This window comes from Peromyscus maniculatus, chromosome 12 (genome assembly GCF_049852395.1).
Source record: "Peromyscus maniculatus bairdii isolate BWxNUB_F1_BW_parent chromosome 12, HU_Pman_BW_mat_3.1, whole genome shotgun sequence".
In the NCBI taxonomy this organism is placed as follows: Eukaryota; Metazoa; Chordata; class Mammalia; order Rodentia; family Cricetidae; genus Peromyscus; species Peromyscus maniculatus.
The window spans coordinates 2802695-2828784 of record NC_134863.1 but is presented as its reverse complement, the minus strand read 5'-3'; the positions used below and the strand labels follow the sequence as shown (position 1 = coordinate 2828784).

Sequence of the window (26090 nt, the reverse complement as noted above, 5' to 3'; positions counted from 1 at the left end):
GGAACTCACTCTGTAGACCACGCTGGCCTCAAACTCAAAGAGCTCCACCTGCCTCTGCCTTCCAAGTGCTGAGATTAAAGGCGTGTGCCACCACCACCTGGCTTTTATTTTTTTGAAGTTAAAATATAATTGTCATTTTCTCCCTTTCCTTTACCCCCTCCAACCTCTCCCATTTCTCCCACCTTTCAAATTTATGGCCTCTTTCTAAATTGTTATTGTTCACACACACACACACACACACACACACACACACACACACACACACACACACGTAAATACAATGTGCTTAGTCCATCTAGTGTTGCTTGTATGTATATAATTTCAGAAGATAACCAGTTAGGGGCTCAGTCCTGAGGAAGACCGTCCCACTCTCAGCAGTCCTTGGTTGCTTGTGTAGTTCTTTATCTAGGGGTGGGACCCTGTGAGATTTCCCCCATTCATTGTGGAGGTCCCTGAACCTATGTCCCTGTTAAGGGCACCATCTGTGGGAGGCCTTCGGGAGCGCCTGGATCAAAATCCACTGGCCCCTTCTGTTTCTTCAAAGGGGCTTTTTATAACAGTGCCAAGGGGCGGGGCAAAAGACCTTCCCCTTGCTAGATCAAAGCATGCCACACAGCCAAGTGCAGACCCTTCCAAATACCTGGCAACCACACCTGTGGTCCAATCATTCCCCTATACAGCCCTGCCAGGTAAAGCAAGCTCAGATCTCACTAGAAAACCTCTGTGGGTCTCCACATTCCATGTTAGCATGTCTGTTGGTGTTGTACTTGTTCAGGTCTTATTTAGGCATTCATAATGTGGACCTATCATGGGTTTAGCTCTCCTGTCATTTCTTAGAGACAGAATCTCATAGCAGATGTTCTGGTTATCTGCCTTTTACAGTCTTTCTACCCCCCTCTTCTGTGGTGCTTCCTGAGGCTTAGGTTTAGGAGTTGTGTTGTAGATGTGTCCCTTGGGGGTGGGCACCCCACAATCAATTGTTCTGCATTTTGTGGTTTTCTGTAATGTCTTGGTATGTTGCAAAGAGAAGTTTCTTTGATGAGGGATGAAGATTTACACTTATCTGTGGGCACAAGAATAAATATTTTTTTTAATGAAGTTAGGAATTATGCTAGTTGAGTCAAGTAGTGATAATAGGTTCTCCTATAAGATCCATGACCTTGGTAGCCCCAAGTAATTGGGCAGGTCTCCAGTACCAGGCATGATTTCCTTCTTGTTGAGTGGTTCTTCAGTAAAATTAGCTTTTGGTAACTGCCAAGGTATGTGTGCCACTAACTCACCCTCAGGGATATCTTGCCTCTCGTCATTGTAGTTCATAGCATCATGTATGGGTAGGACTTTTGGATGCTTCCTTCCCTGGGAAACTTGAATAGCACCTTCCTGTTCTACGCAAGTTAGTCCTCTGGGAGTCCACCAAGGGCAACAAAAATAGTTTATATTGTTTTAGAAGTCTCTTGGATTCCCCTGACTGGCAACTAAAAAGGGGGTTCCTCATGGCTGGTACTGGGCTGTTTATTAGGTAGTCTGTGGCTCTTGGGGTGGCATTGTCAACCCAAGTAGCATAATTTTATGTATATATGTACACTTATATGTATTTTAGGTAAATAAATAATAATATGATTCTTTATGGCTTTTCCAGACATCCTTAATGTTGTTTGTCCCTCCTCCTTCCTCGGTATTGACCTCCTACCTTTCTCTCCAATTAACACCTCCCACGTTTTTCTCATTCCCCCTTCATATCACTTGTACCCTGCTATTCTCCTCTGTACCCTCCCCCACCTCAAACCATGTTACCTTTTTTACTTTCTTGGTTTCTATGGTTACTCCAGATTACATACTCAAATCTGAAGAGCTGGAGCTAGGAAACCATAAATGAGAGAGAACATAGTGTGTTTTTCTTTTTGGGTATGGTTTACCTCAGTATAGTATATTCTAGATCTACCCATTTACCTTCAAACCGTAAATCAAAGTGACTAAGAAATATTTCAAAAAAATGTTCATCATCCTTAAGATTAGGAAAATGTGAATTAAGTTAATTTTGAGGTTTCATCTGACCCCAGTCAGAATACCTAAAATCAACAAAACAACAAAGGCTGGAGAGGATGTGGGGAAATGGGAACCCTCATTCACTGTTGGTGGGATTGCAGACTGGTGAAACTCAGTTTGGAGAACTTACAAAGAGCTAAAAGCAAATCTTCTATATGTCCCACCCAGCTGTAACACTCCTTGGCATTTACTGCATATTCGATCTCTTGTCCTTGTTTTGGGGGGTTTTGTTCGTTTTTGTTTTGTTTTGGTTTGTCTTTTTTTTGCTTTATTTGAGAAAGGGTTTCTCTGTGTGCCCTGGCTGTCTTGGAACTCACTTTGAAGACCAGACTGGCCACGAACTCAGAGATCCACCTGCCTCTGCCTCCTGAGTGCTGGGACCAAAGGCATGTGCCACCACTGCCCGGCTTTGTTGTCCAATTTTTAATGAGGCTTTTTTTTTTTTACTATTTATTTAGTTATTTATATTTTGTGGATATTAAGCCTCCTTCAGATGTATACCTACCAAGATTCTCTCCCATTCTGTGGGTTTTCTCTTCACACAATTGTTTCTTTTGCTGTAGAGAAGCTTTTCAGTTTTATGAGGTCTCATTTGTCAATTTCTGGTCTTAATTCTTGGGCAAATGGAGTCTTATTCAGAAACTCTTTTTTTAATGCCTAGGTCTTGTAGGGCACTGCTCATATTTTCTTCTAGCAGTTTCAGCGTTTCAGATTTCAGATTTAGGTCTTCGATCCATTTCAAATTAGTTTTTGTGCAAGGTGATGATAGATTTGAACCTCAAATCATTTTTCTACATGTGAACACCAGTTTTCTCAGCACCATTTCTTGAAGATGCTGTCTTTTCTGCAGTGTATGTTTTTGGCATCTTTGTCAAATATCAGAAGATAGCTATAGTTACATGTCCTCATGTCTGTTTTTTTTTTTGTTGGTCTACATGTCTGTTTTGTGCCATTACCATACTGTTTGTATTACTCTAGCTCTATAATATATCTTGTAATCTAGAATGATCATCTCTCTAGAAATTTTGCTCAGGATTGCTTTGGCTATCTAGGGTATTGTGTTGTTCCATATATATTTTACAATTTTTTTCTTTCTATTTCTATGAAAATGAAGATGAGGATTTTGATTGGGATTGCATTGAATCTCTATTTTTGCATAATGATCTTTTTTACAATATTCTTTGTGAATTATCTAGTATGAGCATGGGATGTGTCTTCAGTTTCTTTAGAGGTTTAAAGTTTTCATTGTATAGGTCTTTTTTACTTGGTTATTGCTTAGATATTTTTTCTTTGAGGCTATTGTGAATGGGGATATGTCTATGTTTTCATAGGGTATTTGTTGGTGGTGTGTAGACAAGTGATTGATTTTTGTAAGTTGATTCTGTATCCTGTCACTTTCTAAAATTTCTGGAGGAATTTTTGTCTCTCGTGTATAGTATATCATCTGCAGATAGGGATAATTTTTAATTTCTTTCCCTTGCCTTATTGCACCAGTTGGTGTTTTAAGAAGTGTATTGAAAAGGAGTGGGAATAGTGGATAACACTGTCTTATTACTGATTTTTTTCCCCCCATTTAGGATAAATGTTGGCTATGGGTTTGTCATCTCTAGCCTTTATTATGCTAAGTATGACCAGTCTTTCTCTAGGACTTTGGTCATGAGGGCATATTAGATTTTGTCAAAGCCCTTTCTGCATCTATTGAGATGATCATGTGATTTTTGTCTTTAGGTTCATTTATTAAATTATTATTGACTTGGATGTGTTGAACTTTCTCTGCATCTCCTGGATAAAAGCCATCTTGGTCATATTGGACGGTTTTTTGATGTATGCTTGTATTTGACTTGCCAGTATTGTATTCAAAATTTCTGAATTGATGTTCATCAGGAATATTGACCTGTAGTTTTTTTTTTTCTTTGTTGTGTCTTTACCAGGTTTTGGTATTAGAGTGATACTGGCTTCATTATGGAGTCTTTTTTTCTTTAATAATTTTTAATATTTTAATAAATATTTAATATTTTTTAATTTAACATTTTTAATAATTTTTTTTCAGGACAGAGTTTCTCAGTGTAGCTTTGGTTCCTGTCCTGGAACTTGCTCTGTAGACCAGGCTGGCCTCGAACACACAGAGATCCACCTGCTTCTGCCTCCCAAATGCTGGGATTAAAGGTGTGTGCCACTGCTGCCGCCGCCGCCGCCGCCGCCACCACCACCACCGCCACCTGGCTATAAATCTTTAAAAGTCTGGTAGAATTCATCTAGGCGTAGATGTTTGGTTTTTGTTGTTTGTTTGTTTTACCATTTTGTCTCATTTGTTATGGGTCTGTTTAGGTAGTTGATCTCTGTTTTACTTTGGTGGTTTGGACCAATCTAGAAATTCCTCCATTTCTTTCAGGCTATCTAGGTCAGAGACCATACTGGATACTTGGCCTTTAAGCTATAGAACCTGTCTTCATGGTCACATGTACTTTGCAAAGGAGTTTCTGTAGCTGGAGAGTTTTCTCCCCAGGTGCCGCCAAGCCCTGGCAGTCTAACAGCCCACTTATAAAATAAATACACAGACGCTTATATTATTTAAACTATTTGGCCTAATGGCTCAGGCTTCTAGCTATCTAGTTCTTACATCTTAAATTAACCCATTTCTATAAATCTATACCTTGCCACGTGGCTTGTGGCTTACCGGCATCTTCACATGCTGCTTGTTATGGCGGCGGCTGGCAGTGTCTCCTTCTAGTTCTCTCAATTCTCCTCTCTGTTAGTCCCGCCTGTACTTCCTGCCTGGCTACTGGCCAATCAATGTTTTATTTATTGACCAATCAGAGCAACACATTTGACATACAGACCATCCTACAGCAAGTTTCTTTTAAATCATGCCTTACATTTTATTGTGCACCTGCAATTGGAATGATTGTTGCCTGGAAACTTTTTTCCAACATGTACTGTATTTAAATATGTTGACAATAAAACCATCTGGCATCAGACTTTTCAAATTTGATCCAGACCAACTAAATAGGGCTGAACCAAGTTTTTATTCTCACTCTTTGCTGATTGTTTTTCTGCCTGCCATATGCTTGTTGGGTCATCTGCAATGCCATGATACCTGTGATTAACTCACATAGGACAGCTAGAGGAAAATGTGTGTACAGTGCAAATGTCAAAATGTAATGAATACTGAATCTGTGTTAAAGTATGTGAAGAATATTCGTAGAGCTTTTTTGTAGCATTGTAAATTTCAAAGTAAAAATTTGGAGCCTAGTCAAACAAAAAAAGTGAAACATTGATATGAATAAAGAGTTTTATTATAAACCAATAAGCATAAAACATTCACATTTGAAAAATTCAGAAACCCCTTGAGCCAGAAGGCATGAAAATTTAAGCTAACTTATTAGTGTCCCTGTATTGAAGTAGCAAAGTTCATAACAAACTGTAAGTTTGCTCCATCTTATTTATACAGCCAGATAGTACTCAAAATCTGTATACTCTATAAATGTAACATTTTAAGTGAAGTAGGTCTAGTAAGCTAATAAGTTATTGAAGTCTGTGTACACCCATACAAATTGCATCAACTTAAATAATAATGTGCTGGGGTCTTGGGGTTTTTTTTTTGTTGTTGTTGTTTTGTTTTGTTTTGTTTTTTGTCAACTTAACATAAACCTAGGGGAAGAGGGATTGAGAAAATACCTCCCTAAGATTGGCCTCTGGAAAAGTCTGTAGGACATTTTCTTAATTAATGTTTGATGTAGGAGGGCCCAACTCATTGGCACTGGTGACATCCCTGGGCAGGTGATCCTGGGTGGTATAAGAAAGCTGGCTGAGTAAACCATGGAGGCAAGCCAGTAAGCAGTGTTTCTACATGGCCTCGGCTTCAGTTCCTCCCTGAACTTCCCTTCATGCTGTACTGTAACTATATGCTAAAATAAAACAAGAGACTTTAAACTAGAACTAATCCGAAGAGATAAAGAGGGACACCTCATTCTAACCAAGGGAACAGTTAACCAAGAAGACATTATTATTTTAAAGATATATGCATCAAACGCAGGGATGCCCGGTTTTATTAGAAATCTACTATTGGACCAGGCGGTGATGGGCACGCACCTTTAATCCCAGCTTTCAGAAGACAGAGGCAGGTGGATCTCCATGAGTTAAAGGCCAAACTGGTCTACTTAAGCAAGTTCCAGGACAGCCACAGAGAAGCACGGAGAAACACTTTCTTGAGAAACTAAAAAAATTAAAATAAAAATCTATTACTGGACTTAAAGACATAGATTAACATCAATCCATTTATAGTAGATGACTTCAGGACCCCACTTTCTCCTGTAGACAGATCATCTGGATAAAAAATAGGCAGAAATATGAGCATTAATTGACATCATACATCAAATGGACTTTACAGACATCTACATAATATTCTATCCAAACACCAAAGAGTATACATTCTACTCAGAAGCACATAGAAACTTTTGTAAAATAGACTACTCTATTTTAGACCAAAACAAATAAATATAAATTTTAAAAGTTTGAAAGCACTCTTTGTGTCCTATCTCAACACAGTGCAGTAAAACTTAAAGTTGCCGGGTGATGGTGACTCACGCCTTTAACCCCCCCCCAGCACTTGGGAGGCAGAGCCAGGAGGATTTCTGTGAGTTCGAGGCCAGCCTGGTCTACAGCGTGAGATCCAGGACAGACACCAAAACTACATAGAGAAACTCTGTCTCAAAAAAACAACAACAACAAAAACAAACAAATAAACAAACAAACCTTAAAGTTTACAGGGGAAAAAAAAACTCTAGTAAATATTCAGATTCATAGAGATTCATTCAGATTCTGATACCTAAATGATGATTGAGTCAAAGATAAAAATCAAGAAAGAAATAAAATTCTTCCTAGAACTAAATGAAAATGAAAACAACACAACAATAACCCTGTGACAAACTGAAAGCAGCTCTATTCGGAAAGTATATAGCTCTAAGTGCCTCATTAAAAAGAACCAGAAGGAGCACTTTTTTTTAAGCTCTTTTGGCTCTTTGCTCTTTGTTTCTAGGGAGCCCACTACCCAGCTTTCAAATAAATACACACAAGGAAGTTTATTCTTTTTTATGAATGCCCGGCCTTAGCTTGGCTTATTTCTAGCCAGCTTTTCTTAAATTATCTTGTCTATCTTTTGCCTCTGGGCTTTTAACTTTCTCTATTTCTGTATACCTTTCTTTACTTCTTAGTCCATGTCTTGTTTGTGTAGGTGGGTGGCTGGCCCCTGATTTCCTTCTCCTGTTTTGCTCCTCAATCTTTTCTTGTCATATTTCTCCTCCTTTTTATTCTGTCTGCCAACCCCACCTATCCTTTCTCTTGCCTGGCTGTTGGCCATTCAGCTTTTTATTAGACCAGTCAGATGTCTTAGGCAAAGTAACATAGCTTCACAGAGTTAAACAAATGCAACATAAAAGAATGCAACACATCTTTGCTTCATTAAAACAAATGTTCCACAGCGTAAACAAATGTAACACATCTTAAATTAATATTCCACAACAGGAGCACAAATAAATGGCTTAACGATACAACTCAATAAATTAGAAAAACAAGAACAAACTAAACCCATTCAAAAGCAAGAAATAATGAAAAAAATTCAGAGCTGAAGTCAATGACATTGAAACAAATAAAGCTGTACAAAGACTCAATGAAACTAAGAGCTGGTTCTTTGTGAAGATGAACAAAATTGACTAACCCTTAGCCCAACTAACCAAAAGAAAGAAAGAAAGAAATGACTCAAATTTGTTGAGTTAGAAATGTACAGGAAAACATTATAACAGACACCAAAGAAACTCAGAATTTTCTATGGAAATATTTTAAAAACCTGTACTCCATGAAGCTGGGAAATCTAAATGAAAGGGTTGATTTTTCTAGATTCATTGAATCCACCAAAATTAAACTAAGAAGTCAACAGCCCATAACAAATGAAGAGATTGAAATAGTAATGAAAAGCTTCCCAGCTTTTTTTTCCCCCAGGGCCAGATGGATTCATAGTAGAATTCTACTAGACTTTCAAAAATGATCTACAGCCAATAGTTTATTTCTTAAACTATTCAAAACAAAGAAACAGAAGAACTCCCAAATTCCTTCTACAAAGCTGGTATCACTCTAATACCCAAACCACATAAAGATTCAACAATAAAAGAAAACTGCAGGCCAAAATTCCTGAGGAACATATACTAGAAATACATAATAAAATAATTTGAAATGGGATACAGATAAAAAAGACTATGCACCTGACCAAATTAGCTTTATCCCTGAAATGCAGGGGTAGTGAACCTTTACAAGTCAAGAAAGGTAATAAATCATATACATGGACTAATAGACAAAAATCATATGATCACCTTCAAAAGATGCAGAAATAGCTTTTGAGAAAATCAACATGCCTTCATAATAAAAGCCCTAGAGAATGTAAGGCTAGAGGGAGCACAATAGAAGCTACACATAAAAAACCTACAGCCAACATCTTCCTAAATGGAGAATAGTTTGGAGCAATCCCACAAAGTCAGGAACAAAACAAGGATATCTACTATGTCCACTCCTTTTCAATACTGTGCCCCAAATACTAGCTGAACAATAAAGCAAGAGAAAGAAATTAAAGGGATACAGGTAGGGAAAGGAAAAAGTCAAAGTATCCCTATTTGCAGATGACTTGATACTATAGATTAGAGATCTCAAAAATTCTGCCAGAAAACTTCTAGTTTGCCATAAACAAATTCAGCAACATGGCAGGATACAAAATCAACATTAATAGCTTTTCTGTATACCAACAACAAACATACCAAGAAAGAGATCATGAACACAATAGCCTCAAAGAATAAATCCAACCAAGAAGGTAAAGGGCCTCTATAATGAAAACATTAAACCACTGAAGAAATAAAGACACTAGAAAATGGAAAGATACCCTATACTCAATGGGTTAGTAGAATTAACATTGTAAAAGTGACCATTCTACCAAAAGCTATTTACAGATTCAGTGTAATCCCAGTCAAAATATTCATCACATTCTTAGCAGAAATAGATAAAACTATCTTAAAATTCATATGGAACCACCAAAGATCCAAGATAGCTAAAGCAATCCTGAGCAAACAAAACAAAAAAACCAAACAAACAACAAAACACCACAATGTTGGAGGGATTCCAGATCTTAACATATATTACAGAGCCATAGTAGTAAAAACAATGTGGTATTGGCACAAAACTAGACATGTACACCAGTGGAACAAAATTTAAAGACCCACACATGAGCCTACATAACTTCAGCCACTTAATATTTGACAGAGACGCCAACAACATATGCTGGAAAGATGAAAACATCTTCAAAATATGGTGCTGGGAAAACTGTAGTCCACATGCAAAAAAATGAAATTAGACCCATATCTAATTAACCAAAATTAACTTCACATGGACCAAAGACCTAAACTTGGAACCTAAAACACTGAAACTGGTAGAAGAAAACATAGGCAGCACCCTACATAATATAGGTACAGGAAAGGACTTCCTGAATGGGACTCCATGTGCCCAGGAATTAAGGCCAACAATTGACAAGTGGGAACTCATGAAACTAAAAAGCTGCTGCACAGCTAAAGAAACAGTCAAGTGGGTGAAGAGAAAGCCCACAGAATCAAGAGAATTTTTGCCAGCTGTATAATCTGACAGGATTAATATCCAGACTATATAAATAACTCAAGAAAAAAAAGTCAATAAAATCCAAGAAATGAGACAAACAAACAAAAGACATATGGTGATATTTTATTTGTACTGAAATGTGATTTTAATTTTATGTTAATAAATAAAGTTGCCCTGGGGTCAGAGCTATTAGAGCCATAGCAAGAGCGTGGTGGTTAGAAGAGCTTGGTAGATTTCTGTGTGTTCAGGGATACAGCCAGTATTGGAGACATACGCCTTTAAGACCTGGAGGGCGGTACTTACAGGCAGTGACAAGGCAGTCATGTGGTTGGGTTTACAACCAATGAGAAGGCAGAACAGAAAGACTATTTAAAGACAGACAAACAGGAAGAAGCTCTCTCTCGGGGAAGTTAGGAGCACTGCAGGAGGTAAGATTTTATCTCTGAGCTCTGACCTCTCGGCTTTCTCTTTTACATTGGCTCTGTGTTTCTTCTTTTAATAAGACGATTGGTTACATCTACAAAAGTCAAATTACCCATTCAAAAACTGAGCCTGGGACCTGAATAGAGAGTTCTCAAAAGAAGGAAAAAGAATGGCTAAGAAATATTTCAAAAAAAGTTCATTGTCCCTAGTTATTAGAGAAATGAAAATCAAAACAACTTTTAGATATCATCTTACCCTAATGAGAACGGCTAAGATCACTGGAACAACCAAGAACAGTTACTGAAGTGGGTACAAGGATTGAGGGGCCCTCATTCACTGTTGGTGCGATTGCAAACTGGTATTGCCACGGTGGAAATCAGTTTGGAGAATTCTCAAAATCTAAAACCTACCATATGATCCAGCTATACCACTCCTTGGCATGTGCCCAGTAGACTTGACATTGTACTCCACAGATACTGGTTCAGCCATGTTTATTGCCTCTTTATTCACAGTAGCTAGGAAATGAAAACAATCTAAATATTGTACAACTGAGGGATGGATAATGAAAATGTGGTACATATACACTATGGAAAGAAAAATGACATCATAAACTTGGCAGGTAAATGGATCAAGTGTGTGTGTGTGTGTGTGTGTGTGTGTGTGTGTGTGTGTGTGTACGTACACTTTTTTTTATTGAGGTAAATTTTTTTTATTGGTTATTCCCCAGACCAAGAAATACAAATGCTACACGTTCTCTCTCTTCAGAGGCTAGCGTGAAATCTTCAGATATTAGTAACATAGCTTGTAGTTACTACAGAAACTAGGAAAGTAAAACAGTACCATTGCTGCAGTAGTGGGATTGGAGAACAATAGAGAGGGGACTATCAGGGTACAAGTATTCTGATCATGGAAATGGGAAAAGGGGGAGGTAGGAGGAGGGAGGTAAATACAGAAGATGGTAGGAAGAAGGTAAAATAACAATAAGGATGTCTCATAAAGCATACAAGTGATCTGATAGGGATATGGGAAAGGGAGGGAGAAGTACATAAATGTAGAAGAAAGTGGGAGGAAGGTAAAAAGGGAATAATGGTATATAAGTGATCTGATGGTGGAGATGGGAAAATAGGGAATGGAGGGAAGTTATTAATACAGGAGGAGCAAGGTAAAATAACAATATGGATATCTGAAAAAGCCACAAGGAATCATGCTATTCACTATTTATCTAAGAATAAAAATTTAAAACCCTATAACAAATCAGTGTATAACTATATACACATTTTTAATGAACTTCTTCTCATCTGTGCTGATGACACTCCCTCCAAGAACCAGAGACCACCTAACAACCCCCCCCACACACACACACACACTAACTCCAATACCAGATATGAGAAATCCTCTTTTCAGTTGTTGGCTAGGGCTTTCTGAGTCTCCAAAAACATACAGCCTATTGCTGTTGTCTTTGGTTACCCACTCATAGAGGTGGAAAGTAAATCTCTATTGCTGAAGAGACCATGTACTTCAGGAACAGGGCCCCAGAACTGCTGACCTGAAACTGATTTGAATACTGTCTCCCTAAGGCATAGTTTTCATGGTACCAGAAGGCTCCAATACAATTTTTCAGAGGAGAGGGGCAACTAACAGTTCTACCTAGTTGTGATGCCTGTGAACCATATCAATGACCAGCATAACAAGATAACTCTATAGGTTCAGTAGCGACACACATATCTTGGTGGTAACCAATGGCTCTGTAATTGAACTTAAGACCCACTCAACAAGTGGGGATACTGTAGGGAAAAGGGGCTGGCTAAAGAAACCCACCCTGACCCTGGAGCCCAGAACTAGGGAAAGATGGCTTAGATCAGGGCAGAAAGAAACACAGTTTGGCTCAGTCAGATCAGAGCCATCTCTGCCCCTGGCCAACTGACTTGTGAAACCAACCAATCACAGAGCAGGACAGTAGAACCCTAGGCCCCAAGTCAACCTCTGGTTGACTCTACCCCCAAGACATCCTATGTAAACCACCCTGCTTGGTCAGTTACAAAAAGGCTGCTCTCTCCACCCTGGTACAGGCAGCTACTCTCCTGGACTCCTCCTTCCCAAATAAATCTCTTTCTCAAAAGAGTTTTGGGTGTGAAGATCTTCATTCACTGGCGTAGAGAAGATCCTTGCTGAGACGTCCCTCAGTGGACATGACAAGGGAGAGCTGAAAGAGCAGAACAAGGAGGAGATGAACAGAAGATCTTTGCTGAGATGTCCCTCAGTGGACAGAGCAAGAGAGAGCTGAAAAAGTAACACTTTTCTCCAGAGCTGGAGAAGATTGCTACCTTTCTGCAAGGGTTTCCCCTTTTGCAGAGTTAAGCAAAAGAAGCAGCATCTTAGGCCGGAGAAGCAGAGCTCTGCAAGGAAGCCCCCTTAAAGTGGAGGCTGAGCTCAGCTGTAGCAGCTCTCCAGGAGAGGAGCAGGATTGCTATATCCTACAGGGAGACCATCCCCCATCACACCAAGTATACCCTGACTTTCCTGAAGAGTCAGGATACCCTTCCCTGCTGAAGCAGTTCCAGGTCTGACTTTCCCGAGAAGTCAGAAAAATTTCCCTTCCAGGGTTGGGCTGCTTCTTTGCAGTTCTAGCCATCAGAGCTATACTGAACAGCTTGAGGTGTCCCGGATACCTTGCCCTCCAGGGCTGAACTGTCTCCTTGCAGTTCCAGTCATCAGATCTGCCTTAAACAGCTCAAGGTGTTACCTGACTCCCCAGGTAGTCAGGACACCTTTCCCCAGAGTTGTTGCAACAAATTTACTTACATTGTTGGTGCCGAAACCTGGGACCACCTGCCTATAGGTGACACTGTTCCCGGGGAGATTTACCCTCCCCATCAATAATTAATCAAGAAAATGCCCTACAGACTCACCTATAGCCAATCAGATTGAAGTATTTTCTCCTTTAAAGTTCCTCTTCCCAGACAACTCTGGACTTATGACAAATTGACAAAAACAAACCAGAGAATTTAATTCCTGTTCACTACATTAAAAATATAGTTTAAATTGCCTCATTTAAAGTGAAATAACTATTATTGGTACCTACAGCATATAGGCTTTAAGATTTGGTCCAGCGCCTTTAATCCCAGCACTCGGGAGGCAGAGCCAGGCGAATCTCTGAGAGTTCGAGGCCAGCCTGGTCTACAGAGAGCCAGGACAGGCAAAAAGGAAAAAAAAAAAAAGATTTAGTTAAGAAGGTGTTAAAAGTAGAATAATTTGGAGCAAGGGACTTTTTATGTATTTTAATTTTAAGTGTGGGCTTTTATTTTCTGTGACTTTGAATTGTTTGACTTGTGTGTGTGTTGCATTGTTAGTGGAGTCTGTTTAGAGCGGTCATTTATTTTACTCTTGTGTGTTCTGTTCTCAGAGCAGTGGAAAGAGCTCGGTACTGGAAAGCCTTGTGGGGAGGGACCTTCTTCCCAGAGGGACTGGTGTGGTCACCCGGAGACCTCTCATTCTGCAGCTGGTCCATGTGTCACCAGAGGATAAACGAAAAACAACAGGAGAAGAAAATGGTAAATTTCAGAACTGGAATAAGGATTATTTTAAAATGTCATTCCTCTTTTGTACATTTTTAAGATATGAGTTTCAAAGTAAAAAGCTGATTAGTGAATTGGGAAATAGTGGCTATAGCAAAATCAGAAATCCTATGGAGTAGTATTAAATCAACATAAAACAATTTTTATTGATTTGAAATGCTGAATAAAGTTGTTGGGGATAGTCCATTTTGAAAATTCTGACAGTTTTGTCATTAAATAGAAATCAATTACTTAAAGTTAAAAAAACAGTTCCTCTTTTGCTTGCCCTTTTCTAGGCTTATGTGCTCACTAATTTTGATTATACTTTCTTTAGTCTAAGAGAAAAGCTATTACTTATAGAGAGATTTTTTGGTTTTGTGAGACAGGGTAGTCCAAATTGATTTCAGAATCACCATATATCTAAGAATGACCTCAAACTTGTGATCCTCCTTCATCTGCATCTTAAATTCCTAGATTACAAATATGTGCTGCCATGTCCAGCTGTAGGAAGAGATTACTAATTTTTATTCTTCTTATATTAAAGTTCACCTCTATAATATATACTATTTGTACTTTGCCATATTCTGTTTATATTACCTAAACTAAGGGGTTTGTTGGGGTTTTTGTTTGCTTTGTTTTGTTTTTCGAGACAGGGTTTCTTTGTGTAGCCCTGGCTGCACTGGAACTCCCTCTGTAGACTAGGCTGGCCTCGAACTCAGATTCACATGTCTCTGCCTCCCAAGTTCTGGCATGAAAGGCGTGTGCCACCACCGCCTGGCTCTGACTTTTTTTTTTAATAGAGTATATGAATAGTAAGACCAGAATATGATTATATTCGTGGTTGTATATAGCTGGATCTTAAAAAATTAAGGTTATTTTAAGAAATGCTCTCTATTAAGAGATTTTAAGTTGTCATACATACATACATCCTATATTAATCATATTAGTGAGATTTGAAATGTTTGACAGTAGTGATCCTATTCAGTTCAGGGTCTGACTTAGACTTGAGTTCTAGCATTTTATAGACTTGCTCTTCCTTTCAGATAGTGTTTGTACAGAGTGCTATTTTGGAGAGATTTGTTCTCATTGTAGTTTCATTGTTTATCTTCTGCCCTGAGGTGGGGTGGTAGTTATATCTGATTTTCTCCCCTTCATTTATCATAGAAGATATTGGTGGTGATGACTCTAATTTTATTTTAAAGTAGGGGGAAAAACCTGTCATGAGCATCTGCTATGACTTTAAAACAGGGACTCCAAAATAACTGGAGAAAGTTAATGAGCTTGTAGATATTAGTAAGTGTATTTTACAATTGACTGTCAGCTAAATAGGAAACTTGTAGTTGCTAGGCATCTTCTTGATATACTAGTAATTATTTTATATTTTAATGTTTATTATTGAAGTTCTTTTTGTTTTATTTTGAGACAAAGTTTTGCTACATAACCCTTATTGTTAGTGATCTTCTTACCTCTGCCTCCCAGTTTCTTGGATGACAGACCATGCATGACTATGCCCAGATTATTTAAAGTTTGAACCCTGAATTTAATCATTCTTGACAAACCTGTGTTTTAGCTTCAAATATCTAGAATAAAATTTTTGGAATTTCATCCTCACCAGTTCCATCAAGCACATTACTTAATACCTTGAACCAAGACTCAGAAATTATATGGCTTTAAGCCGGGCGGTGGTGGCGCACGCCTTTAATCCCAGCACTCGGGAGGCAGAGCCAGGCGGATCTCTGTGAGTTCGAGGCCAGCCTGGGCTACCAAGTGAGCTGCAGGAAAGGCGCAAAGCTATGCAGAGAAACCCTGTCTCGAAAAACCAAAAAAAAAAAAAACAAAAAACAAAAAAAAAAAAAACAGAAATTATATGGCTTTAGATTGTCTTTTTTTTCCCCCTCCTCGGCTATTTTGAAAGGGCAGTTTCTCTATCAGAGACTATTTGCAGATGTGATATTTCCTTAAGTAAGTTTTGCCTGTTAAGAAAGGAATTAGACATGTCAGTTCCTTGGTATCACCTTGCTCATATACCCAGCATGTTTTGTTGATGTGGGGGCAGGCCAATAAAACTGCACATTTTTATCTGCACATATATTACTCTGGAGCTTAGTCCCTGTTACATATATGTGTTTCCTTACATGTAAAGAAAAATATATACTATGTTCCCACTTCCTTGAAGTGATAGCTCAGCTACTTCTGAGTACAAAAGAAATACAAATTTGAGTATTCAATTTATTCTTATCCTACCATAATTCTTTGGTTTCCTTTTTAAAAAGTTCTTCTTAACCATTTATTTCTATTTATGTGTGAATATGTGTGTGGATGTGGTATGTGTGTGATATTGCAAGTGTGCCCCAGTCAGAGGACAACTTGGGGAATTGCTTATCTCCTTCCACTATGTGGGTCCTGGGGATCGAACTCCGGAAATTAGGCTTGGCAGCAGGCGCCTTTATCTCCTGAGCCACCTTGCTGGCTATCCTTACCTTCTTATCAAAACCACTTTCTCCTTTGGATAAGCCATTTAGGCTTACCAAATCATTCTGACCTTGTAGAAATTAAGAGCTAATGAAGCAGATTAACACACAGTTTGGATTTAAAAAACATGAACAGTGAGAAAAAATGGATTTGAAAAAAGCATCACAAAAAAGCCACCAAAAAGTTAAAAACAAACCCAAAACCTTTTTGTATATGGTTCTTTTTATTTTATTTATTTATTTATTGTTTTTTTCAAGACAGAGTTTCTCAGTGTAGTTTTGGTACTCTGTAGACCAGGCTGGCCTCGAACTCACAGAGATCCTCCTGGCACTGCCTCCCAAGTGCTGGGATTAAAGGCGTACACCACCACTGACTGGCTAATTTTATTTTAAGTTTATCTTACAAATTCACTTTTATTTATTTCCTTTTTATTAGTTTAGATCCATGAATGGTACAGTGCCACTGTTCCCACCAGCCCAAGTTACACGCTTACTGTTTTTCTGTTCAGGTTGCCTCCAGGAGTCAGTGTTATTTTTTCCGTTTAGACACAGAAACAAATTCCTTGCATAAAAAAAAAGTCATTTTCATATTGGGCATAAAAGCTATAAAAGCTCCTTGAGGTTTTACACATAAGAGAGTCCCAGTTATTGATGTGTTAAGAGCATTGCATTGTAAAATGAAACAGTAATTTTAACCTGAGGTCTGTGAAAACTGGCTAAAATACTTTGTGTGTAATGAATGTAATTAACAGAAGTGAAAGGATTGTGGCAGTAGATTCCTGTTGGATTGAGTTCATGAATTTGAAGACTTAATGTTTGTGGTATTTTGCTAAATGCAAAGAAAATACTCTTATAAATGGTCATTTTTAGCAAATAAGCTAATTGCATTTGCTTACTAATTCTGAAGGTTTCAAAGGATGTGCTTATCATATTTCCTGGGCTCTTTTAAACCAGACACTTTATCTTTTCCCACAGTAGGCTTTCAAATAGCTCAGGCAAACTTTTTGAGAGTAAAATAATTTTAATACATTTAGAATTAGCAACAGTAGTAAAAGAATTATAATGAAAATTTGTTTACTAAAATCCTTAAAAGGTCAAGGCATTACACACAATATGCTTTACTTATAGTACATAGAAATATATTTGTTCCTACAATTCTAATAAGTTTTAAATAATTAAATGCTTATGTGCATTTGAAATATAATCATGTTTCTACACATTTAAGGGTTTTTTTTTTTAAAGTTTAAAGTTTTAGGGATAAGCATTAAAATTACTTTGTGCTATTTCTCTTTAACTACAGACCCTGCTACATGGAAAAACTCAAGACACCTTTCTAAAGGTTTCCTGTATCCATTTGTTTTTAGCTCTTCTTTTCTAGAATGCCTGCATGTGTGCTTATGTACCCTTACAGGCTGTGTGCATCTGTTTTCCTTCTATTTTTATTTGCCTGTCCACATTGACTGCAGGTGTTAGAGGTTCTCGTTAGTGTTTTGGCATTGCATTACCATGCAAGCTTTTTTGGTGGAGAATTTACTTTAATTTTTACAAAAACATAATTGTAAAAATAGTGAAAGCTTTATATGGCCAATTAAATTAAAAATACCCCTGTGGTATGTGGTACTGCCTCAGTGAGTTGTGTCACCTCGATTAATCTGGTCCTTCAGAGATGCTGCTTGCAAGAAGGTCCTAAGCTTCAAGTAGGATCTGGTTTTATGTACCTTTATTCCAACAAAGAACGATAGACTTTGTACTAAATAAATGTTCATGAGACTATCTTATTTTTATTTCAGGTGACTCTTATGCATTAAAAAGTTTAAATTGCTAAGATATTTTAAGCTTCTGAATTTGATGAAAACAATAGCTGTGCTTGGGTAAGATGTCAAGAGGAGCAGATTATAACTAGAAACTAGCAGGATGTCAGGTCCTTACAGTACATACATTATTTCTATTTTTATTCATTTCATTCATTTCTGTTCTACAATTCCATGAGAAAACATCAACTTGGCCTTGGGAGAAATCACTTTGGCGGTGTGCACTGCAAGTACCCTGTCACTGAGAGCTTAATGTGTAGCCAACAGAAAACCAGTTAAAAGACAATGAGTTTTTTCAAATGGGAAAATTAGCTGTTTCATTCACATATTGCATGCATATTTTAAATTTGAATGTTATGTACACATTTGTTATATATAATTTGTTTTTGCATTATTCAGTGGAATTCTTAATTTTTCTTCCTATGGTTCTTTAAAAGTTTTTGTTGGTTAAATTGCTTTCATATATGAGATGTTTAAAGAAATTATCAGTTATCGTAATCCCAAACAAATAGGGAATGAACAATTTATTTGTCATAACTAGATTTCAAATGCTGGTAGGACTTGAAGGCAGCTCTACTTGAAGTTAGTTCTGCCTTTGTAGTCTATGCTGTACTTTAAAAACGTGAATGTGTATTTAGCAGTCTTAAAGTTGAGACACTTGTTAATTTTAGTCAGTCAAAAGCAGTTCACTGTGTTATTGTTTTAATTCCTAACTTTCTAGTCTCTAAGAAATGAGTTTTTCTTTCTCTAGGAGTTGAAGCAGAAGAATGGGGTAAATTTCTTCACACCAAAAACAAGGTAATTATTCAAGAATATAAAGAAATAACATTATGTAAGGATAGTAGGGAATATAGTTTCTTACTGGCATTGTTTTTCTTGTTTGCTGTAAAATAAAACTTGTCTCTAACATTTCTAGCCTCAGTGGTTTAATACGACTTGATCCATTCTGATTTGGAGATTTTTGAGTGTTGTGAGATCAGGCAACTTTGAAACAAACCTTAGAAAAATGTATGTATAGATGGGAAGTTGTGAACTAATCTTCTGTAGTAAATCCATATATATTCTTTAAATGTTGCCTCCACTCCTTAAGAATTCTGATCTTACTTAGAATATGGTTCTTTTTGTTTCAACAATTTTTAGCTTTACACAGATTTTGATGAAATTCGACAAGAAATTGAAAATGAAACTGAAAGAATTTCAGGAAATAATAAGGTAGGCACTGTTTAAAACCTAGAAGACTTAAACAAAAGTAAATATATTGCTGAACATTTTCTGTATATAATAATATACGAGCACATTGCAAAGTCATAATCTTCCCTCTCTCCAGTACTGATGGTCATGCTAGGTAAGTGCTCTACCACTGAGCTATTATCTTAAAGACAGTGTCTGATTAAATTACCCAGGCTAGTCTTGAGCTTGGGATCCACCTGTTTCACTTCCTGAGTAGCTGGGAATTACAGTCCTGTGTGTTGCCGGGCTTGGTTTATAAATTCATAATCTTAATCTTTTTTTTAAAAACGGAGTACTCCACAAATATAAAAACTTAGCTAAATAATTGTCTTTTGGTGTAAGTTGTAGTTTATTTCTGAATTCCCAGGATTGGGGAGGTAGAGGCAGAAGGATATGAGTTCGGGGAAATAGTTTTCTAAACACCATGAGCTAGGGACATAGCTCAGTGATAGACGGTTTGTTTGGTGGGAGTCCTGGGTTAGATCTCCAGCAGCACACACTGTTGTAGTTTCTCTTCTGTTGCTGTGATAAATACCCCAACAAAGGCAACTGAAGGGACAGGGTTACAGTCCACCGTGACAGGGAAGTCACACAGCAAACACTTGCTTTTTGAAGCAGCTGGCCACATGATGTTCAGAGTCAGAAGAGATCATTGAGTGCATGAATACATACTAATTTTTAATTGTCTTTTTCCGCTTATATAGCTGAGGTACCACTCACAATTCAGATGAGTCTTTCCAATTCAAGAGTGATAAAGACAATCTCCTACAGGCATGCCCTTTTCCCAGGTGATTCTAGTTTCTGACAAGTTGACAGTTAACACAGATTATCAGACACAAACCTGCGTGTGCACATGTGTGCATACACATACACACCTAAAAACTTTTATACATAGAAGACATTTCACTTATATTTTGTGGTCTTAATTACATAGTACTTGATTACAGGAAAATATTTACTCTCTAAGTGTGAGCATTTAAATCAAGTAGTCTAAGATACTTTTAACGTCAAAATCAGTCTCATTTAAATCCTTTTTGTGCCCTTTTTTAAATTACTTTTGTTTAAATTGCTATTCTGTGTTATCTGGAGGAACTTTAAACCTCACAAGTGATCCTGAGCCAGCATTAATATTCAGTATATATTTGTTGCCAGGTCCTGTGATATAGAAATTATTTCCTGACAGAAAGGCATTTTTGCAGCTTTTTTGTTTTTTGTTTTTGTTACTGTTTGTTTTGTTGTTGTTTTTGGATTTTTTGGGGGGGTTGTTGATTTTGGTTTTTTGGGTTTTTTTTTTTTTTTTTTTTTCAAGACATGGTTTCTCTGTGTAGTTTTGGTGCCTGTCTTGGAACTCACTCTGTAGACCAGACTGGCCTGGAACTCACAGAGATCCGCCTGGCTCTGCCTCCCGAGTGCTGGGATTAAAGGCGTGTGCTATCACCACCCGGCCTTTGCAGCTGTTTTATGTGCCTGTTGAAAATATTTGCCTCTTTGAGTAACAGTTTTGCTCATTGTCAAACTCTAAGCTGGTACCGTGGAATTAGTACTGTTGCCACATTTCTTAAATTCCCTACACCAGGTTGAACCTGAATTACGACAGGAATATAACTAGAGAGGATTAGATTATGTCAGGAGTAGCTTTTTGTCTCAGAGGTCTGAAAATTGAGGTGCATTGCCTGAGCAAACTCTTACTCTGTGTGTACACTTTTGCCACTTGCTGTTCAAATATCTGGGACCAAATTCTTACCTGTTACTCTCTCAGCTCAGGAACATCATCATTTTGGGTAAATGAAAAATGCATTGTTCTTTTATTAAGTACATAATTTGTTAAGCCCTTTTTTTTAAAATGGCACATGCATATGGAAAAGAAAGTGAAATCATATAGGGAGAAGAAATTTTATATATTAATGGTATGTGGTTGAATAGGGTTATAATCCTTATTTACATGATTGACTGCCTTTCTCATTTATGTGTTTCATTAAGCTTTATTACTGAAAAATTTTAGGAACCATAATTTAATAAGTATTTTAAAGCATCTAAAGTCTATGTAATTGAATGTAGTTTACTCTAGCATTTCATTCTTGAAATTCAATGTTGATTGTAATATATTTGAAACTTGTTTTTAGGGAGTAAGCCCTGAACCAATCCATCTTAAGGTTTTCTCACCCAATGTTGTCAATCTGACACTTGTGGATTTACCAGGAATGACCAAGGTAAGGAATATCTATTGCTCACATTTTCATTTAAAGAGATGTGTTTTGTTTTCTTTTTAATATTAATTTAATATGAAAATAATGAGTTGATTTTGCAATTACTGTTATTATCAGAACATTTTATATAGTTGAACCCTCTTTTCTCCTTAAAATGCTTTATTTACCTTGGCTCCCAGGATATCATAGTCTAGAATTTCATCTGTAATCTCACTGGCTTTTTTTTTTTTTTTTTTGATCTCTTGACCTCTTTAGGTACACAAAACGCAGTCTGATTAGATTGATAGTATTATCAGATCTTACAGCTTTAAGTGCATGAGTTTGAATATGTTGACATTCAAATGTTTTAATTAGCATTAAAGCTTTGCTATGTCTAATACCAAATTTCTGATCTGTCCTTTAGCTATATTTGATCCTTCTATTATCTTCCCTATCTTAATAATTAACGATTACACTGTACTAATTGATCAGCCAAAACCATACCGTAATCTTTTTGATATTTCTTTACTTTCTGTCTCCCCTCCTTTCGGTGACTCTCTGGGCTTTCCTTATTTTTATAATGTATCCAGAATTCTATCACCTCTTTGTATATCCATGGCAAAGGTAGCAATTGTTATTTCACTTGGATTAGTATAAATTAAAGGTATATAATAGGTCTCACTTGTTTATTTTTATGTGCATTGGTGTTTTGACTGTATATATATCTGTGTGAGGGTGTCAAATCCTCTGGAGCTGGAGTTACAGATAGTTATGAGCTGCCGTGTAGGTGCTGGGAATTGCACCTGGTTCCTCTGGAAGAGCACAGACTCTTAACCACTGAGCCATCTGTCCAGCCCCCTGTTTTTTACTTTTAAGTAATCACAGTGTTCTATTAAAGTGAAAACTAGATTTTATCATTTCTTGGCTTGAAATCTCTTCAGTGACTTCCTAGTTCTCTCTACTGAGAGTAGTGATAGTTACAAGCTTAAGTTCTTGGAAATCTCTATTCCTGTATTATTCTTTCACTTTGTTAGTCTGTTTTTTTATTTCTCCATCTCAGGGTGGCCTTTAACTATCTATGTAACTGAGGATGACCTTGAACTTCTTATCCTCGTAGTCTTCCACATCCTGGGATTACAGGCCACCGTACTTGGTTTATGTATTATTCTCTAGTTTCTTTTGTTCTGGGCTTTTTCCCTTATTGCTCACTCAATATGGAATGTTCTTTCCCCACATATCTATATATACTTCTTTTTGCCTTTAATTTCTGCTTGATCACCTAAATTTCATTATCTAATTGAGGTAGATCCTGTTTATTCTGTTTTAAAACATCATGAAAAGCAAGAATTTAAAAGCATCATCGCCCAGCCTGTTCTGCTCTGTGTTCTTGATAGCCCTGCCTGCCACTTGGATGGCACACTTGTGTCTGTTTATTGTTTGCCTGTTGTTACTAAGACAGATGCTCTAGGATGGCAGGAATTGAATCTCTTGATTTTATTTCTAGACTTAACCCACCATGTAGAAGAGTGCCAGATGCTCTCACCAGACATTAAATGAATGAATGAATTCATCTGGCAAATAATGAATGAATGGTCATCTGTATGCAGTTGATACTCAGCAGTCCTTGACATGATTTATGCAATAGTGAATTTTTGATATTTGGTAGAGTTACATTTTGAGGCTTTGTACATTACCAGATTGACAAATGCCTTTGTAGCACATTATTAATTTACTTTAGCTATTTGAAAATACAGAAACACTTGTATTCTATAAACTAAATCTGTGGTGAAAGCCGAGTTGGTTTTGATTATTGGTCATCTTTGTTTGGTTTAGGTACCTGTAGGTGATCAGCCAAAGGATATTGAGCTTCAAATCAGAGAACTCATCCTTCGGTTCATCAGTAATCCCAACTCCATTATCCTTGCAGTCACTGCTGCCAATACAGATATGGCGACATCAGAGGCACTCAAGATTTCCAGAGAGGTGGATCCAGATGGTAAGGACTGATGTTCTTTTTAATGAAGTGTGACTTACCATAGTAAATCTGTCCTCAAGAAAAGAATATTATTGAGAGGAATATCTCCAGTTAATACAGATCTTGAAGTGCTTTCCTACTTTTCTCATAATTTTAAACAGAAATTAGGATGAAAAATAGTTACTTGATTGCTGTAAAGTGTAGGCAAAAATACTTTCCATAAGGTCTATATTTGCTGTACCTACCTAATAATTTTAACATCAAATTACTTTGTAAAATGTTTATTTGTGTAAATGAAATTTCAGTGTTTGAATAATCAACATTTAAGAATAAATAACTCATAATCGTATAGATCATTATGAGACAGGAAATAATTACAGAATCTACTTGCTGCAGATAAAAAGCACGTAGACACTCAGTCTAGAGGGAGTCTTGGAAGGTATCTCTTTAATAAGGCATTCTTTACCCAGATTATGACGGTGATACTAAGGCTATCAGAGGCTTCTCTCAGTCTGTATCCAGTGCTAGCAAGTATTAATCAAATTTCCATAATTAGTGGGAGGTAAGGGCAGGAAAGGGTCATTTTCACCTACAATGAGTTTGGGGCTGGCTTGATCTACATGAGGCCCTGTCCCTAAATAAATTAATAAATACATAAATAAAATAAGCAATAATAAGATGGGCATATATTTGATCTAGTAATTTTTTTTTTTTTTTTTTTAAGACAATGTCTCACTATGTAGTCCTGACTGACCTGGAATTTGATGTGTAGATGATCTAAACTGGCAATACATTACAAGGAAATAATCCAATATTAAAATATATATTAGTATCCAAAATTAGTATATATTACTATCAAATACATTTATTAGTATCAAAAAATATATAGTATAAAATTTTAGAAGTGGGGCTGGAGAAATGGCTCAGTTGGAAAAGTGCTTGCAGTGTAAGAACAAAGACACAAGTTTAAATCCCTCGAAGTCAGCATGACAGAACCCCTTAGTTACCTCAGTGCTGGGGCAAAGGGAGGAGGGAAGACCCCCTGGAGTTCCAGTTTCGTTGAGAGACCCTGTCGCGAATAATAGGATAGAAAGCAATTGAGGAAGACGTCTCATGTATGGATTCCACATAAATACACATGCACATACACACAAAAGCAATTAGGTGTAATTTAGAAGCAACTTCTTTTTTTTTTCTTTTAAAGTGTGTGTATGTATATATATATATATATATACACACACACACACACAAAGATTTATTTGTGTATTATGTAGACAATGTTCTGTCTGCATATATCCCTGTCCAGCAGAAGAGGACCTCAGATCCTGTTATAGATGGTTGTGAGCCACCATGTGGTTGCTGGGAATTGAACTCAGGACCTCTGGAAGAGCAGTCAGTGCTCTTAACCTCTGAGCCATCTCTCCAGCCCTAGAAGCAACTTCTTAATGGGGATAACACAATGTAAGAAGACTGTAAGTGGTGGTTTTGTAGGTTTGGAACAAAAGGAAAATGTTTATAGCTGAAAAATGCCTATTTAAAGTTGTACCTGCAGAGCAGCTGGAATTGTTGAATATATTAGTGTAGAGTGCTGCATTTACTGTGGGAAAGGAGAACAACTTTATTTTTCTTTCTTTTGCCTTTGTTTTTTCAAGACAGGGTTTCTTTGTGTAGCTTGGCTGTCCTGGAACTCGTTAAGTAGACCAGGCTGACCTCTGCCTCCCAAGTGCTGGGATTAAAGGCATGTGCCACCACTGCCTGACTATGAGGAACAACTTTTAATCAACAATCCCATGTTAAATTTTCATATGAAAACCTCTAGAGCCTGACATGCTAGCTCACTGTAACCCCAGCATCCAGGAGGCTATGGTTAGCCTGGGTTGGTGTCCACTTAGAGAGACCCCGTTTCAGAAATCTGGGGCTTAGCGGGTGATGGTTTAGAAGGTGATAGTTAGCAGGCAATGGTTAGCAGGCGATGGTTTAGAAGGTGATAGTTAGCAGGCGATGGTTAGCGGGTGATGGTTTAGAAGGTGATAGTTAGCAGGCAATGGTTAGCAGGCGATGGTTGAGCCCATGAAGGCTCTTGCTGCCAGATCTGATGATCTGAGTTGGAAGCCTTCACTCCCACCTGGTGAAAGAAGAAACAAACTCATGAAAGTTGTCCTCTGACCTCTGTACTTGTGGTTGTACTCACATGCCTCTTCCACTCCTTCCACCCCCCATGAGTAAATGAATTAAAAAACCCTTTGTATACAAACATCTATGTCAAGTTTATTCATGGTTCTCCCAAACTAGAAACAACTCAAATATTTCTCAAATCAAGAATGAACAGCCAGATTAGTACACCTATATAATAAACAGCACTGTTGAACAGTGACCGGCTGATGTCCACTAGAGTGTGGACAGCACTCAGATGTGTCATGGTGAATCAAAGACTACAGAAGTAGGACTGAGGACAGGTTTGGTTGTTTAGCAAAAGAGTAATGTGGGGTGGTGGAGCTGTCATGCCTTGAGGTGCTGTGTACTAACTAGTCAGAAGAATAGAATTAGAATCTGGGAGTATGGCTCACTAATACAGTGATTGCTTAGCATATCCAAAGCCCTAGGTTTCTTCCTCAGCGCTGCCAGAGGTTGGGCGGGGGCAAGATTGTACACCAACAGATTTAGTAAATATTAAACAAAATGAAAAATGCTTAAAGATGTTGCCCTAAGAACTAATAAGAAATTGCTTAAGGAGCTAGAGAGTT

General features: G+C 37.5%; 1 protein-coding gene across 15 annotated transcripts in view; it reads left to right on the top strand.

Moving 5' to 3' along the window:
- Dnm1l (dynamin 1 like) overlaps window positions 1–26090 on the top strand; it is a 57081-nt gene that overhangs the window by 9323 nt on the left and 21668 nt on the right. For 6 of the 15 annotated variants that reach the window (XM_015986540.3, XM_006993020.4, XM_006993019.4 and 3 more), the window contains exons 2-6: window positions 13523–13670; window positions 18707–18753; window positions 19096–19167; window positions 21309–21395; window positions 23205–23367. In XM_015986540.3, coding sequence (XP_015842026.1) covers window positions 13523–13670; window positions 18707–18753; window positions 19096–19167; window positions 21309–21395; window positions 23205–23367 — 517 coding nt within the window. Of the gene's footprint in view, window positions 1–13522; window positions 13689–17444; window positions 17484–18706; window positions 18754–19095; window positions 19168–21308; window positions 21396–23204; window positions 23368–26090 lie in introns of all 15 variants that reach the window. The other 9 variants (XM_006993021.4, XM_042258951.2, XM_006993024.4 and 6 more) reach the window with 2 other exon arrangements.